This window comes from Theropithecus gelada, chromosome 15 (genome assembly GCF_003255815.1).
Source record: "Theropithecus gelada isolate Dixy chromosome 15, Tgel_1.0, whole genome shotgun sequence".
Classification (NCBI taxonomy): Eukaryota; Metazoa; Chordata; class Mammalia; order Primates; family Cercopithecidae; genus Theropithecus; species Theropithecus gelada.
Genome location: NC_037683.1, coordinates 6,493,280 through 6,512,064, shown reverse-complemented (window position 1 = coordinate 6,512,064; position 18,785 = coordinate 6,493,280). Strand labels below are relative to the sequence as shown.

Below are 18,785 nucleotides of genomic sequence, written 5' to 3'. Positions count from 1 at the left end.
AGCTACTTGGAAGGCAGAGATGGGAGGATTGCTTGAGCAGGGGAGGCGAGACCAGTCTCACAAATAAATAAATAAATAAATATTCCCCACTATATCACTGGGCTAAATTATGCAATCATGTAGCATTTGTCAGCATTTATTCCAATTGGACACGTCACAGTTATTTGTTTACTGTCTATCTCCATCCTTTAAATATTAAGTCCCAAAATAATAGAGTTTTGTTTTGATCACCACCTAGAAGAGTGGTGGGTACATAATAAATACAATCATTACATGAAAAATGAATGGCTTATTTTTACAGTTATCTACAGCATATTTTTTACCCCAGTTCAGCTCATTTTCCTAAATTTAAGGCCAACATTTACTTCAGGGTTTGAAAACTTTTTTCTTTTTTTTGAGATGGAGTCTCACTCTGTCACCCAGGCTGGAGTGCAGTGGTGTGATCTCGGCTCACTGCAAGTTCTGCCTCCCGGGTTCACACCAGTCTCTTGCCTCAGCCTCCCGAGCAGCTGGGACTACAGGCGCCCGCCACCACGTCTGGCTAATTTTTTATATTTTTAGTAGAGACGGGGTTTCACTGTGTTAGCCAGGATGGTCTCGATCTCCTGACCTCGTGATCTGCCCGCCTCGGCCTCCCAAAGTGCTGGGATTACAGGCATCAGCCACCGCATCCGGCCTGAAAACGTCTTAATTCACTTATGTTTCCACTAGAAAGGTAGACGAGATGACCTGGAAACCCACCTACTATAAGCACCCAGAAATGTTCCACGAATCGTAACAGACATCCTTTACATCGCTGGGTAAGCTCAGGAGAATGTTAAGAGAAATCCCTAGAGGCCAAAAACAGAGAGCTGAAAACCAGATTTGAAAGCCCCTGAGCTGCTGTGGCACCCATAAGGGAACAAGGCTGGGCAGCAGTGTCTAGGTGCCTGGGTGTCTGTTTTGTTCTTTAACATTCTTGAGGGATAATTTACATTCAGTGAAAGGAAGAGACTTTAAAATTCTATGAGTTTGACATCGCCAAAGCTACCATTCCAATAAAAACATAGAAATTTCTACAATGAGAGCTTGATAATGCCCACAAGAAAGTAGGGGGGCCTGGAAGAGGTGGAAGTATTAAAAACAAGTGTGATTATCTTGGCTTGGGCTCAGGTGGGCCATGAAAAATGATTTTAATTAAAATATAAACTACTAATCAAGCAATTTAATTAAATTTAATTCCATCTATTAATTATTGATTTAGATAAAATAATTTTTAAATACTTTATTTTTTCTGGCTTAGAAAAAAATAAATGTTCTCCTTGTACTTTCCCACCCCTAAGCCTGTGTCACATGTGCATTTAGGGAATAAATACATAATACAGCAAATGTGGTCGGGGCAGTGTCTCATGCCTGTGATCCTAGCACCTTGGGAGGCTGAGGCAACAGGATTGCTTGAAGCCAGCCTGGGCAACATGATGAGACCCTGTCTCTACAAGAAAAATTTTAAAATTAACCCAGTGTGGTGGCAAACCTGCAGATCTAGCTACTTGGGAGGGTGAGGCAGGAGGATCACTTGAGCCCAGGAGGGCGAGGCTGCAGTGAGCCATGATCATGCCGATGCACCCCAGCCTGAGCGACAGAGAGAGACCCTGTCTTAAAAAGAAAAAAAAAAAATCACCTCAAAGTTACTATGGAAATTAAATGAGAGGGGCACATAGGACTTGGCACGTAATAAGCTCTTGTTAATAACAGCTATTATAAGTTAATAAAATATCCAATGGTTGTAAAAAAAACTACTTTTCAGAAACAATCCTCCCCTCAATTTAAAAATTGAGACCTCTCTCAATTTTAAAAAATAAACAACATATGACAAAGGGAATCCAACCACAAATACAGTTGAGATTTTAAATATGAGAATACAATGAACCATTTTCAGTGAATATATACAAAAACCTTAGTTGAAGTATAAATTTTTCTTGAAAAATATGAATTAGCAAAACTGACTCCAAACTAGAAAACATGAATAGACTTATAATCATTAATGACATTTAAACAGTAAACAGAAATTTACTCATTCTGTTAAAAAAAGACAACAAATACAAAATAAAACAATACTAATAACAAATCAGCCTTCAAGAAATAGACAAGCTGTCTTATACAAAACCTTCCAAATAACAACAAAAAAATTCCCAACTCTTTTTTTTTTTTTTTTTTGAGATGCAGTGTGGCTCTATCACCCAGGCTGGAGCGCAGTGGTACGACCTCGGCTCACTGCAAGCTCCGCCTCCCGGGTTCATGCCATTCTCCTACCTCAGCCTCCCGAGGAGCTGGGACTACAGGTGCCCGCCACCACGCCCGGCTAATTTTTTGTATTTTTAGTAGAGAGGGGGTTTCACCATGTTAGCCAGAATGGTTTCGATCTCCTGACCTCATGATCCGCCCGCCTCAGCCTCCCAAAGTGCTGGAATTACAGGTGTCAGCCACCACACCAGGCCCCATATAATTTTTTTTTTTTTTTTTTTTGAGACGGAGTCTCGCTCTGTCGCCCAGGCTGGAGTGCAGTGGCCAGATCTCGGCTCACTGCAAGCTCCGCCTCCCAGGTTTACGCCATTCTCCTGCCTCAGCCTCCCGAGTAGCGGGGACTACAGGCGCCCGCCACCTCGCCCGGCTAGTTTTTTGTATTTTTTTAGTAGAGACGGGGTTTCACCGTGTCAGCCAGGATGGTCTCGATCTCCTGACCTCGTGATCCGCCCGTCTCGGCCTCCCAAAGTGCTGGGATTACAGGCTTGAGCCACCGCGCCCGGCCGACCCCATATAATTTTTTAAAGCCTATGTAACCTCAGTACTAAAACTAGACAAATATAGTGTAACAAAAATTACAGGCTGCCCTCACTGATGAACATTAATTTCAAAGTCCTAAATAAAACACTAGCAATCTAGCAGTGTATTAAAAACTAATCAAGACACCAAGGTGACCTTATTCTGTAAGAATCAAAGATATTTTAACATCAGAAAAACATTGTAATCTACCATATTAACAGATTAAAGAAAAATTTCATTACCATTTGAAGCATGCAATAAAATTCAACACCCATTCATGATAAAAACGCTAATGAGAAAGCAACTCTTTACCCTAATAACAGGTATACACAAAACTCAGAAATATACTTAATGGAGAGATGTTCAAGTCATTTCCTTAAAGGAGACCGAGGACCACTGGAAAGTGAAAATGAAAGTACTGAAAAAGAAAAAAGGTCTCTCTACTCAGAGAGGATATCATTTGCTCTCTTATTTATTTACTTAGAGACAGCTTCACTCTTGTTGCCCAGACTGGAGTGCAAGGGCGCAATCTCAGCTCACTGCAACCTCCACTTCCCAGGTTCAAGTGATTCTCCTGCCTCAGCCTCCCAAGAAGCTGAGATTACAGGCCCATGCCACGACGTGCGGCTAATTTGTATTTTTAGTAGGGACAGAGTTTCACCATGTTGGTCAGGCTGGTCTCGAACTTCTGACCTCAGGTGATCCATCCACCTTGGCCTCCCAAAGTGCTGGGATTACAAGTGTGAGTCACCGCGCCTGGGCTGCTCTCTAATTTAAAAAAAAAATAAAGCTGGGCGTGTAGCTCACACCTGTAATCCCACTCTGGAAGGCCGAAGTGGATGGATCATGAGGTCAGGAGATCGAGACCATCCTGGCCAACACAGTGAAACCCCGTCTCTACTAAAAAAATGCAAAAAATTAGCCGGGCATTTTGGCGGGCACCTGTAGTCCCAGCTACTCGGGAGGCTGAGGCAGGAGAATGGCATGAACCTGGGAGGCGGAGCCTGCAGTGAGCTGAGAACGTGCTACTGCACTCCAGCCTGGGCGACAGAGCGAGACTCCGTCTCAAAAAAATAAAAATAGGCCGGGCGCAGTGGCTCAAGCCTGTAATCCCAGCACTTTGGGAGGCCGAGATGGGCGGATCACGAGGTCAGGAGATCGAGACCATCCTGGCTAGCACGGTGAAACCCCGTCTCTACTAAAAAATACAAAAAACTAGCCGGGCGTGGTGGCGGGCGCCTGTAGTCCCAGTTACTTGGGAGGCTGAGGCAGGAGAATGCCGTAAACCCGGGAGGCGGAGCTTGCAGTGAGCTGAGATCCGGCCACTGCACTCCCGCCTGGGCGACAGAGCGAGACTCCGTCTCAAAAAAAATAAAAAAAATAAATAAAAAATAAAAAATAAAAAATCCAACCTAGACACCTCGTTTTCCTCACCCTAGTCCTGGCCCAGCTGTGCAGTCAATACACACCTGAAAAGCAGCTTAAGCTCACGCCATCAGGGAAAGGCAAATTGAAACTACCAACCGCATGCTGCACAGGGACTGCTCTTGGGAGCATAACTGGTACAATCACTTTCAAGAATTTGGTACTACCTAAAAAACTGAGTATGTACAAACCCTTGAACCCCCACATTTTCACTTCGAGATATACATATGCTAGAGACCCGTGTTTTAGTAAAGTTTTTTAATGCTCATCTCAAGTTTGAAATAAAAAATTGAAAAGAAACTAAATTATCGATGAATAAATTTTGCATGCCTTCAATGAAACACACTATAGCAGTTAATATGAGTGATGACAGCTATTCACAATATCAATCTCACAAATCTAAAGGCAAGTGGAAAAATGTAAATCAGAGATTCACAATGTACTGTATGTTTTAAGAGCAAATGAATTCTATGTGTATGTAATACATATGTGATATAAGGAAAAACATGTGTGATCCCTCAGAATAAAGATGACATGTTCCAGCCTCTCTTATACATCGGTGTGGCCAAAAGAAAATAAGCAGAGGTGCTATTGGCAGGACCTAGAAACTTTCCTTATAACAAGGCTAGTATGTTCCCTCTGCCCCATCTTCATCTTTTCCTCATGTTTGCTGGAGCTGGAGCAGCTATCCTGACCACAGGTGCACTCGAGAATAGAGGCCACCCATGGTGGAGCAACCACATGGAGCCTGGGTCTCCAAGGACTCTCTAAGGCAGAGTCGCCATACCAGTGATTCTGGTACCAGTTCTTAACTGCCCAACTCTGGGCTTTTTAACAAAAAGAAAGAAGTAAACTTCTATTATATTTAAGTCACTGTATTTGGAGTCTGTTAAATCAAATCCTGTTAAAAGGCCCTGTTAGGTATCCTTAAGGAAAATTAAATTTGGTAGGGAAGACAAGACATACGAGCTTGGAAAGGTCATCAAATACAAAGCCATAACTATACCACTCAATACGAGTGATACGAAAAATGAGTGTTAAGGTTAAAAAAAGAAATAATTTCACATCTTCACTTCAGTGCCCTGAATCATTCGTTGTAATGCTCATTATCATGTACATTCTACCAAAAAAAGTTATCCCTCTAGTGTAATTAACATTTCTCAGCTTCAGTTTCCCCATCTACAAAATACAGATGGTAGGGTTAACACCAAGTTCCTGGGATTATTTTGAGAATTACTGACACATAGCCAACACTCAGTGACTGTAAACAATGATTGTTTTCACTAAGCCTGTGCTTAGTGAAACTCCAAGTCTCATCTTTCACCACCACCTAATGCTCTAGGAACCTCATGAACCATCTGAGGCTCTTTTGCCCTGATTCTTTTTTTTTATGGCAATCTCTGCGCTCAAGTATTCCTTAACCCTCTACTTCCTGTGGCTAACTCCTAACTGCCCGTCTCTAACCCTCACACAATTGAACTGGGGTCCCTCTAAGGTGTCTGAAACACCCCACATTTTAGCCCCACTGTGGAACTTATCACACTCTATATTGACCTACTTCCTCACTAGACCGTGTGTCTCCTTGAAGTCTTCACTGATGAAACCTCAGTACCTGGCACAGGGTAAATGTTCAATGAAATACTTGCTAAATGAACTAACAAGCCACAGATTCAAGTAGAAGCTATTACCAGGACTGACTTGCTCTTTCCTTTGTCATTCAAAGTTGCCTACACTTAACACTGAAAACAAAAACAAACTAAAAATCCACAAAAGTATCATACCTAAAGGATTCTTCTTGTCTTTACATTTTTCTTTGAATTCAAGGATAATTTTTTTCATGAGTTCATCAACAGCTGCATTGGAAGGTGCACACACGAGGACACGGTTTTGTTTGATTTTGGCATTGGAGTTTTCGTCTGAATGCCCCTTCCTCTGGTTCTACAGTTTGCCACATACACATACCAAAAAAACACAAAAAATATGGGTGAGCTCTATTATATAGCTTTAAAGTTTGTCTTTACTTCCATGTATTTTTGAAAGTTCTCATAATAAAGTTAAAAATAAATAAAAGCATCTACATCTTACACTGATATTTAAAATTACTCTAGCAAAAAAATTTGTCGTAACTGCTCTGAGCCTTACTTTATCATCCATGTACTTTAATCAATACTCAATCCAGGCCAGGCACGGTGGCTCACGCCTGTAATCCCAGCACTCTGGGAGGCTGAGGCAGGCAGATCACTTGAGGTCAGGAGCTCGAAACCAGCCTGGCCAACATGGCAAAACCCTGTCTCTACTAAAAATACAAAAATTAGCTGTGGGTGGTGGTGTACACCTGTAGTACCAACTACTCGGGAGGTACTTGGGAGGCTGAGGCTGGAGAATCACTTGAACGTGGGAGGCGGAGGTTGCAGTGAGCCGAGATCGTGCCACTGCACCCTAGCCTGGATGATAGCGAGACACTGTCTCAAAAAAAACAAAACAAAACAAAAAAAAAAAACCCACGATCCAACCAAAATGTAGCCCAGCATTCACAGTATTAGCTGTGGCCTAGAGTGAAGCCTGAAGGCCATCATTCTCATCCTTACGATTTGTTTCCCATAAAATAGTGGTTTTTTTCCTCTTTTTACTTCTCATAACCTTCCCTCCCTCTGCCACCCTTGTCTCTGACAGTTACACACAATATAAAAAATACACACAAAGCAAGGAAGAAATGGCATATTAATACTTATTTACATGTCAGGTAACTCAAGTAAAGTAAAATGATGCATCTAGTTAACGGCATCAGTGCCCTCACCCATACCTACCTCTGTCAGTAGACAATAGAGGAGGCCGACAATAGTTTTTGATTTTCCTGTTCCAGGTGGTCCATGAATCAAGCAGATTTTGGCAACTGATGGTGAGTGTTTCACCATAGCATATGCAGTTTCTATTGCTTTCTTTTGGTCTTCATTGAAATCTCTTAAGTAAGCAATCTATATAAAAACACATTTTTGAGAATGAGTTGCTGTTTCTGTAGTGGAATTTGAAAGGAAGACCATGAAAAAGACCTGTTCAAATCTCTTTCAATGCTTCAGACAAAAGCTTTGGTTATGGTCAGACAAGATAAGGGCACCAAAGTGACCCTTAATCTAAAAACACGTTCACTGCTGGAAAGAAAGCTCATTACTAATTACTAATCAGTGTCTGTAAGGCTTCAAGTACTTACAAATACCACAACCGTATTTTTGTGTTTTATTCTTGCAAAGATAACTACAATAAACTGCACTTACTAATCCACACCTTTTCTTTTTACTACTCTGTTTTTCTTCCTTCTTTAGTCAATTTTCTCCTTAGTGAAAACATCCCGAGACTATGTATTTCCTAACACATGTGTACAGGGGAACAAACGTGGATTTCAGGGTCAGATCTGAGTCTAAGCTTCACTCACTTACAAAAGTTGGGTCACTACACTCCTAACCTAAGCCTTAGCCTCTGTTACTCATTAAATCTAGGATTCCTTGAAAGTGAGAACAGACTGAGATAATGCACATGAAAGCCATAGCATACAGTAGAGTTTCAAAAAATATTACTTTCCTTTTGCATTTCTCTGTGTTAATTTCGTAGGGTTTATATACAGCTTCACATGTTCAGATGACAACTTCATCTTTGCATTTCCAACAATACCAGCCAATTCTCCATCAATCATTCAAATGTAAATTTAACACCACTAAACCTGAGACTTCTCATCGAATGCACATTAAGTAGGCTGCTGAGCTAACATTTTAATGTTGCTCTTCCAGCAACCTTCAACTGTTATTGTACTGTACCTTTTCCTGAGGTGAGCTGACTAACCTAAATTACATACTTTGCAATATTAAAGAAAACTAACACTAAACTGTTCACCGTGAACATGTCTTTGTTGTAGACATACAAGAATATGTAGCAGCTAAAAATATGATGCTTTAGCATCCTAACATGAAATTATCTAGTATCATATAATCATCACTCACAATTCTCTCAGATGTTGTAGTTAGTAAATCTTTTGTACAGAAGTCCATAGGGTTTGGATTCAGAACAGCTCTAGCCAGTTGGTTCCGACTACCCAACAGAGACATGGCTTTCAACTTCCTTTGTGTCGTTACCAGAGAACTGATTACAATACAATTCACAAGTTCGTTTAAATTGGCCGGAAAATTCTCTTGAGTCTGGATGGAAAGGTAACACTCAGCTTTCCCATTACGCACTATCGTCAAGAAAGAGAAAAAGCAACTTCAGTTATCACTGAATAATGTGTTGCCTAGTTTAAAAGGTCATGCAGAATTAGGTAATTTTAACATTATTTTTGGATATTATTTACATAATTTTCTTTTTCTTTCTTTTTCTTTTTTTTTTGAGACTGAGTCTCGCTGTGTCACCCAGGCTGGAGTGCAGTGGCGCAATCTCGGCTCACTGCAAGCCCCGCCTCCCGGGTTTACGCCATTCTCCTGCCTCAGCCTCCAAGTAGCTGGGACTACAGGCGCCCGCCACCGCGCCCGGCTAGTTTTTTGTATTTTTAGTAGAGACGGGGTTTCACGGTGTTAGCCAGGATGGTCTCGATCTCCTGACCTCGTGATCCACCCGCCTCGGCCTCCCAAAGTGCTGGGATTACAGGCTTGAGCCACCGCGCCCGGCCTATTTACATAATTTACCCAATAAATATTTATGGACTGCTTCCTGAACCCAGTAATGTTCTGTCCTCCAGAGGCTTATTTTCTAGAAGAGGGAGGCACATAACCAAATAAATATGTCAGGTGGTAGTAAGTGCTCTGAAGAAAACAGACAAAGGGAGGAAGTGATGGGGATGGAGGCGGATAGGCGGGTCCAGGAAGGTCTTCCTGATGAAATATTTGAGTAGAGACTTGAAGTAAGGGAGTATGCACTTAGCAGGGGGTAAAACAGTGCTACACACAGAAAATCAGCAACTGCAAAGATCTTTGAAGACAGAGATGTGCCAGGAATATTTTAGAAATAGGGAGAAGGCTAACACGGCTAGAAGGAAAAATAGGGAGAAGAATGCTTAGCGACTCAGAGTAAAATGGGCTGTATTTTATAGGGCTGTGCAGATCGCAGTAATGACTCTGAACGCTATTCAGGATCAGGTAGAAAACCATCGGGCACTCTGTGTAGGGAAATAACATGCTTTATCTCACAAACTGAAAGAACCACTCTTACCTCAGAACAAAGAATAACTACAATAATAAAAGTACAGAAACAAAAAGACCACTTACAAGGTTACCATAGTAATTTAGGTAAAAGTTAATGACAGCTTGGACCAGGATGCACTAGTAGACGTGGGAACTGGATTCGGGATATATTGCAAAGGAAAAGTCAATCAGATCTGCTGACAAATTAGAAGTGAGGTGTGAGAGAAAGTAAGGATCATGGATAACTCCAAGGTTTTTGGTCTGAGTAACTGAAAGAATGGAGGCCCCAATTAACAAGATGGGAAAGAATGAAGGAAGTGCAAATGTCAGGCAGAAAATCAAGTGTTAACTTTTGGACTAGTGGATTTGAAATGTCTAACACATTTCCAAATGGAGATATCCGAGAGATGATTTTGATCTACGAGGAGTTCAGGGAAGGAGACTGCCTTAGAACTATAAATTTGGCAAAGGTAATCGTTTTCAGGAGCCAAAAGCACAGAGTAAGACATCAATCCTCACTGCAACTCTTCTAAACGTATCCTAAATGTATCTACAGAATTAAGCCCTGATCACACAAATAAACACGGTACACCTGTTATAATGCAGTACAACGTTGACACACTTTATTGCTACTTTTAAGATATCATGCAAAAAGGAGAAGGAATAATAAAATAATGTTCCTCTCTTCACATAACTAAGACTAAAAAAGTTGCAACTGCCAAAAGGCAGTTTGGCATAAGAAAAACAATGTGGACTTCGCAGTCAACAAAAGCAGGTTTCAATTCTGGACTTATCACTTAACACTGATGATAGCCTTGAAAAGGTTACTTAACATCCCTGAGCCATGATCTTCTGATGAACAAGGAATAATTTCTAGTACCTTTTGGGGCTTCAGGGAAGATTATAAATGTGCATAAGAAGGACAAGTCTCAGCCGGGCATGGTGGCTCACGCCTGTAATCCCAGAACTTTGGGAGGTAGGTGGATGGGGGTGAGGAGTTCAAGATCAGCCTGGCCAACATGGTGAAACCCTGTCTCTACTAAAAACACAAAAAATTAGCCGGGACTGGTGGCGGATGCCTATAATCCCAGCTACTTGGGAAGCTGAGGCAGGAGAATCGCTTGAGCCCAAGAGGCGGAGAGTGCAGTGAGTCGATACGGCATCACTGCACTCTAGCCTGGACAACAAGAGTGAAATCCCGTCTCAAAAAAAAAAAAAAAGGGACAAGTATCACTGCATACATCTGGTATTCATTAAATTTAGGGGAACATTTTTGTTATTAAATTATCTAGGGAGAAACATACAATGGATGGAAGTGATGTAAGCAGATTCCTTACAGTGAGTTTCATGTTTGGTCATCTCATTAGTAATTGGCCACAAAACTAAGGATGAAACGTAATTTAACAAACAACAGATGGTCTGCAAATGGTCCATTTTATAGCAAACACAATGACGGATAAAGAAATGTAACAAAAGGACAGAACATTACAAAAATAAATACAAGGTCATTTCCAGGTAAGTCTAGAAAAACTAGAAGACAGACTCTGAACGGCAAGTAATCAACATAGCAAAAACATGTTTGGTAAATGTATATCAAATACACTTGATATACACAATTTAGAAGCAAATTAGAAGACGAGATTGTATGACATTTCCTGTCAATGTCTCATTATTTACTTACTGACTGAAGTGCGGCGAAATTTATGAACATAACCAGAATGATATTCGTGGAGATCTTGTATGTCATTTCTCTCTGCATCTTTCTTCTCTTCATTTATTCTCTCAGGAACTAAAAACACCAAATCGTTTTCCTTTGGATAAAGCTGTTTAGCCAATTCACATTCTTCCAGATAAACTATGAAACAACAAGAAGTCGGAATTTATATAACTCTAAGAGAATTATTTTAAATAAGATTAACTTAAAAGAAATTAAATCCTTGTATTAAGTTCAAAAATACACAGCACTAATGGACTCAGCATATACTTTATTTTATTTTATTTTTTTTTTATTTTTTTTGAGACGGAGTCTCGCTCTGTCGCCCAGGCTGGAGTGCAGTGGCCGGATCTCAGCTCACTGCAAGCTCCGCCTCCCAGGTTCCCGCCATTCTCCTGCCTCAGCCTCCCAAGTAGCTGGGACTACAGGCGCCCACAACCGCGCCCGGCTAATTTTTTGTATTTTTAGTAGAGACGAGGTTTCACCGTGGTCTCGATCTCCTGACCTTGTGATCCGCCCGCCTCGGCCTCCCAAAGTGCTGGGATTACAGGCGTGAGCCACCGCGCCCGGCCAGCATATACTTTAAAATGGTAATCTAATTCAATCAAAAACTTAAAATATTAAAAATATCAGCTACAGAATATAGTATTCTTCAAAACTGCCATAAGGCCAAAATAGTAGCTAATACATTTTCTTTCCTTTAGGTTTATTGTTTTTTTTTTTTTTTTTTGGAGACTGGGTCTCACTCTGTCACCCAGGCTGGAGTGCAGTGGCGCGATCTCGGCTCACTGTAAGCTCTGCCTCCTGGGTTCATGCCATTCTCCTGCCTCAGCCCCCCGAGTAGCTGGGACTACAGGCGCCCGCCACCACACCCAGCTATTTTTTTTGTATTTTCAGTAGAGACGGGGTTTCACCGTGTTGGCCAGGCTGGTCTCGACCTCCTGACCTTGTGATTCGCCTGCCTCGACCTCCCAAAGTGTTGGGACTATAGGGTTGAGCCACCATGCCCAGCCTATTCTGGCTTTTAACTAAATTTCTCTCATTTGTTTCCAACTTTCAAAATCCCTGAAGAAAATTCGGGAACAAATCCAAGTAGTTATAGACTGCATAATGTTGCTGTGGTCAGTGATGGACCGGATATATACAACAGTGGTCCCATAAGATAGTATTTTTACTGTATCTTTTCTATGTTTAGTACAAGAATACTTCCCCATGTTACAATTACCTACAGTATTCAGTACGGTAACATGCTGTACAGATTGATAGCCTAGGTGTTACCAACATGTTACCAACATCGTGAGAAGCTGGCATGATGATGAAATCGCCCGACACATTTCTGAGAACGTATCCCCATCAAGTGACTCGTGACTGTACATACAAGAATTTTGCAACTTCTATGCATTTCAAACAAATGGGAAAAGAAAGTGGTAACTACGTGGGACTAGGAAAACAGAGAAAGCACTGGAATAAAGTTCAGTACCAACTGCTGAATCTAGCCCTATACTCTGAAAAATACAAGCCACTGTTGAGAGAAACTGAAGACAGCCTAAACAAATGAAGAAATGTACTAAGTTCAAGGCCTAAGACTTAATACTGTTAAAATGTCAGCTCTCCCCAAATTAATCTTTAGAGTTAAAGCAATCCTAGTAAAAATACCAGCAGGCAGCTGGGCGCGGTGGCTCGTGGCTGTAATCCCAGCACTTTGGGAGGCCAAGGCAGGTGGATCACGAGGTCAGGAGATTGAGACCATCCTGGCCAACACGGTGAAACCCCATCTCTACTAAAAACACAAAAAATTAGTTGGGCATGGTGGCAGGCACTGGTAGTCCCAGCTACTTGGGAGGCTGAGGCAGGAGAATGGCATGAACCTGGGAGGTGGAGCTTGCGTGAGCTGAGATTGCACTATTGCATTCCAGCCTGGGTGACAGAGCGAGACCCCGTCTCAAAAAAAAAAAAAAAAAAAAAGGCCAGGCATGGTGGCTCACGCCTGTAATCCCACCACATTGGGAGGCCGAGGCAGGCAGATCACCTGAGGTCAGGAGTTTGAGACCAGCCTGGCCAACATGGTGAAACCCCATCTCTACTAAAAATACAAAAATTAGCCGGGTGCAGTTGCAGGCACCTGTAATCCCAGTTACTCGGGAGGGTGAGGCAGGACAACTGCTTGAACCCGGGAGGTGGAGGTTGCTGTGAGCCAAGATTGCACCACTGCACTCCAGCCTGGGCAACAAGAGTGAGACTTCGTCTCAAAAACAAAAACAAAAACAAAAACAAAAAAACCAGCAGGCATTTTTATAAATGTTGACAAGTTGATTCTAAAACTGATGACAATAAAAACAAACTAAAAAGAACAAAACTGGAAGGCTTAAACTATCCAATTTCAGTATTTTTTTATAAAGCAACAATAAGAGACTGTGGTATTGGTGTAAGGCAGCTACACAGATAAAGAAAACAGTGTCTAAAAGCAGACCTGCAATCAAGATCAACTGATATGCTGACAAATATGCCAAGTTACTGAATGGCAAGGTTATTCAATGAGAAAGGCTACATTTTTTAAGAAGTAACACTAAAACTGAGCACCTATTTTTACATTGTTTTTGATTATTTTTGTAGAGACTGGGTCTTGTTCTATCTCCCAGACTGGAGTGCAGTGGCATGATCACAGTTCACTGCAGCCTTAAACACTTGGGCTCAAGAAATCCTCCTGCCTCAGCCTCCCATGTCACTGGGACCATAGGTGTGTGCCACCATGCTCAGCTAACTTTTTTTTACTGTTCTGTAGAGACAGGGTCTTGCTATTTTGCCCAGACTGGTCTCAAACTCCTGGCCTCAAGTGATCCTCCTGTTGTGGCCTCCTAAAGTGATGAGATTACAAGTATGAACCACTGCATCTGAATTCTACCTTTAAAAAAGCAAAAAAACCCTAAATCCTTACATATGTCATATATAAAAATAAAATTGAAATGGTCATCAACATAAACACTAAAATTAAACTATAAAATTTAGAAAAAAAAATAGGAGAAAATTGTGACCGTGGGTTAGGTAAATGTTTCTTAGGACACAAAAAGCATGAACCATAAAAGAAAAAAACTGATAAACTGGATGCCATCAAAATCAAAACTTTTGCTCTATGCAAGATACTGTTAGGAAAATTAAAAGGTAAGCCAAGGATTAGGAGTAAATATTTTCAATATATAAATATAATAACTTGTCTCTAGGATATAAAGAACTGAAAAATAAGTAAAAATAAGAGGACAAGCAATCCAAGTAAAAATGGAAAATACATGAAGGGATATGTACATTGCCAGTAAGTCTGTGAAAAGATTCTCAACATTGTTAGTCATTCTAGAAAAGTAAATTAAAACCACAATGACATACTACTACACACCCGCTTGAATCACCAAAATTAAAAACACCACGCAGGCGCACTAGCTCACACCTGTAAACCCAGCACTTTGGGAGGCCAAGGCAGGTGGATCACTTGAGATCAGGAGTTCAAGACCAGCCTGGCCAACATGGTGAAACAACGTCTCTACCAAAAATACAAAAATTAGCCGGGCATGGTGGAGCACCTGTAACCCCAGCTACTTGGGAGGCTGAGGCAGGAGAATTGCTTGAACCCAGGAGGCGGAGGTTGCAGTGAGCTGAGATCGCGACATTGTACTCCAGTCTGGGACAACAGAGCAAGACTCTGTCTCAAAAAAAGAGAGCTCAGGAGCCTCAGCCAGCTCCAAATCTACCAGGAGAAGGGTAAGACCAACTCAAGTGTGAAAATACTAAAGCAGCACTCTGACAAAAATCAGAATACAGCATACAGCACAGGGTCTTAATGGTTCATGGGGTTTGAACTGGCAGTATTTGAAACTCAAAGCTTCTGAGGGACAAGACAAGAAGGGAGAAGTACCCTTTTATAACTGCATACTGTAAGTAGAACCAAAAGGGGAGAAAATTTAGAGTCCTGCAAGACCCTCAAAAGTGGAACAAACTCTGGACTTCACTACACTTGCAAAAAAGGGTGTCACTGAACTTGTAATTGCTTAAACCATCTCATTATCTCGGAAATAGAAATAAAATTAATAAATCCATATGTAAAGGTTACAAAAAAAATAAGAAAACGGAGATCCAACATACTAATGAAAATTCTCAGCCTGGGATTTTGAGGCTGCAGTGAGCTGTGACTGTGCCACTGAACTTCAGCCTGGGCGACAGGCTGTTGAAACAGACCCTGTTTCAAAAACAAAACAAACCAAAAAAAAAGAAAAAAGAAAGAAAATTCTCCCCAAAACAAGTGGGAAGGAAAAGAATACTGAATTAGGCTGGGCGCAGTGGCTCACGCCTGTAATTCGAGCACTTTGCAGGGCCAAGGCAGGAGGATCACCTGAGGTCAGGAGTTCAAGACCAGCCTGGCCAAAACGGCAAAGCCCTGTCTCTACTAAAAATACAAACATTAGCTGGGCATGGTGGGACGTGCCTGTAATCCCAGCTGCTTGGGAGGCTGAGGCAGGAGAATCACTTGAACCTGGGAGGCGAAGGATGCAGTGAGCAGAGATCACACCACTGCACTTCAGCCTGGGTAACAGAGTAAGACTCTATCTCAAAAAAAAGAATACTGAATTAAACATATTAGCTACTTATTTGAGGATATAAAAAACTATTTTGAAGAAATACCTCAAAAATGAAAAGAAATAAAAAGGAAAACCATTAAAAAAAAAAAAAGGACAAGAAACTGGACATTCACTTATTACAAATGAAAAAACAGTAACTTTACAGTGCAGATACATGAGACGCCACCTTAACGAAGTGATGGAAGTTAGTATCACCAGCAATGAGATTTATCAACATCATGTACCTCCCGATCTGACAGACTGAGAAGAGCACAAATGGCTTGTATGTTTTCTTGGCAAAAATGCAAAATCTGAATTTGACTCACAAGGAAATATCAGAGAAACCCAAATGGAGGGACATTGTGAAAAGTAACTGGACAGCACTCTTTAAAAACATGTACGCCATGAAAGATAAAGACAGAATGAGGACGTTAATTGTTCTAGACTGAAGGAAACTAAGAAGGCCTCACAACTGAATGGGATTTGTGATCCTAGATTGGACCCTGGAGCAGAAAACAGACAAGTGGTATAATATGAATAAGGTCTAATTAACTCCTAGTTCATACCAACATAAAACCCTGGTTTTGATCATTGTACTGTATTTACATAAGATGTTAACATTTGAGGAAACTTGGTAAAGGTTATAGGAACTCTACTAATTTTGCAATTTTTAAAAATCTGCAATTATTTCAAAATAAAATATTAATTCCTCCGGCCGGGAGCGGTGGCTCACGCCTGTAATCCCAGCACTTTGGGAGGCCGAGACGGGCGGATCACGAGGTCAGGAGATCGAGACTATCCTGGCTAACACGGTGAAACCCCGTCTCTACTAAAAATGCAAAAAACAAATAGCTGGGCGTGGCAGCGGGCGCCTGTAGTCCCAGCTACTTGGGAGGCTGAGGCAGGAGAATGGTGTGAACCCGGGAGGCAGAGCTTGCAGTGAGCCAAGATCGCACCACTGCACTCCAGCCTGGGCAACTGAGCGAGACTCCGTCTTTAAAAAAAAAAAAAAAAGGCCGGGCGCAGTGGCTCAAGCCTGTAATCCTAGCACTTTGGGAGGCCGAGACGGGCGGATCACGAGGTCAGGAGATCGAGACCATCCTGGCAAACACGGTGAAACCCCGTCTCTACTAAAAAATACAAAAAAAAACTAGCCGGGCGAGGTGGCTGGTGCCTGTAGTCCCAGCTACTCGGGAGGCTGAGGCAGGAGAATAGCGTAAACCCGGGAGGCGGAGCTTGCAGTGAGCTGAGATCCGGCCACTGCACTCCAGTCTGGGCGACAGAGCGAGACTCCGTCTCAAAAAAAAAATTTATATGGAAATACAAATTTATATGGAAATACAAAGGGCCAAGAATAGCAAATTTATATAGAAATACAAAGGGCCAAGAATAGCCAAAGCACTCAAAAAGTAGAGCAAGGTAGAAGGGAGTGAGGCACTGTGGCTCACACGAGCACTCTGGGAAGCCAAGATGGGCAGATCACTTGAGGCCAGGAGTTCGAGACCAGCCTGGCCAACATGGTGAAACCCTGTCTCTACTAAAAATACAAAAATTTGCCAGGCATAGTGGTGCACACCTGTAGTCCTAGCTACTCGGGAGGTTGAGGGAGGAGAATCACTTGAACCTGGGAAGCAGAGGGTTGCAGTGAGCCAGGATCGTGCCACTGCACTCCAGCCTGGACGACAGAGCAAGACTCCATCTCAAAAACAAAACAAACAAAAAACAAACAAAACAAAACAAGGTAGGAGGACTTGCTCTATGAGTTATTAAAACTTATATAAAGCTAGATAAAGTAAACAATGTGATATAAGCACAAGGGTAGGCAAATGATCTCAAGAAGAACAGACTGATGCCCAGACATTAAGAGGACTCTAGACTCATAACAAACATAGCAGTGCAGTGAAGCACAAATGGTCTTTCAATAAATAGCACTGGGATAATTAGACCTCTACTTGGGGGGGAAAAAAAAAAAAGGAACCCAACCCACATACCTCAGTCACAAACAAAACAACAAAGCTTCTAGAAAAGGGGTTCCCAAATTTCCTCTGTAAAGGGCCAGATAGGCTTGTGGGACTACACATAATGCCTGTTACAGTCTCTTTTTTATAAAGCTTTAATAAAGTAAAAACCAGCTGGGCGAGGTGACTCACACCTGTAATCCCAGCACTTCAGCAGGTTGATGACGCAGGAGGATCACTTGAGACCAGGAGTCTGAGATCAGCCTGGGCAACAGCACAAGACCCCATCTCTACATTTAAGGAAAAAAAAAAAAAAAAAAAAAACATAAAAAACGTACCCTAGGGCAATACAAAAACAATACATGGGGTAGGTGGATCTGCAAGGTGTAGTTTGCTAACCTTTGTTCTAGAAGGTAAGAGAGATCCTGATCCATGGGTGATGGGGATGGGGGCAAAGGAAGGCAAGAGAATGTAATTTGCAACCTGCAGCAGAGAAAGATTTCCTACTCTGTTTAAGAAACGGGACACAGAACACTAACAATAAAAGACTGATGTATTTACTATGTTCAAATAAGCAATTCTCAGTAAGAATGAAAAAGGAATTTTTAAGACATCACTAAAAAGAGTCAGAATGCAAGTCAAAGTGAGGAAATGACTTCTACCCAGATTATATAAAGAACTCCTACAAATCAACTGAAAAAAAGACAACAGAAAGTGAACAAAAGCCTTGAACAGGCACTTTCCAAAGGAGGTTACTAAGACAGCTACTAAATATATGAAAAGATGCTCGGCCGGGCGCGGTGGCTCACGCCTGTAATCCCTGCACTTTGGGAGGCCGAGGCGGGCGGATCACGAGGTCAGGAGATCGAGACCATCCTGGCTAACACGGTGAAACCCCGTCTCTACTAAAACACAAAAAAAAATTAGCCGGGCGCGGTGGCGGGCGCCTGTAGTCCCAGCTACTTGGGAGGCTGAGGCAGGAGAATGGCGCGGACCCGGGAGGCGGAGCTTGCAGTGAGCCGAGATCGCGCCACTGCACTCCAGCCTGGGCGACAGAGTGAAGACTCCGCCTCAAAAAAAAAAAAAAAAAAAAAAAAAAAAAAAAAAAAAAAAAAAA

The 18,785-nt window shown here is 41.9% G+C and overlaps 1 protein-coding gene across 4 annotated transcripts in view; it reads right to left on the bottom strand.

Annotated features, from left to right (window-relative positions):
• The window catches only part of SETX (senataxin), a 98,937-nt gene that overhangs the window by 29,109 nt on the left and 51,043 nt on the right, over window positions 1-18,785 (bottom strand). For all 4 annotated transcript variants that reach the window (XM_025359226.1, XM_025359225.1, XM_025359227.1 and 1 more), the window contains exons 12-15: window positions 11,074-11,247; window positions 8,220-8,452; window positions 7,035-7,202; window positions 6,009-6,165 (exon numbers count right to left, since the gene is read on the bottom strand). In XM_025359226.1, the coding sequence (XP_025215011.1) occupies window positions 6,009-6,165; window positions 7,035-7,202; window positions 8,220-8,452; window positions 11,074-11,247 (732 nt within the window). The remainder of the gene's footprint in view (window positions 1-6,008; window positions 6,166-7,034; window positions 7,203-8,219; window positions 8,453-11,073; window positions 11,248-18,785) is intronic.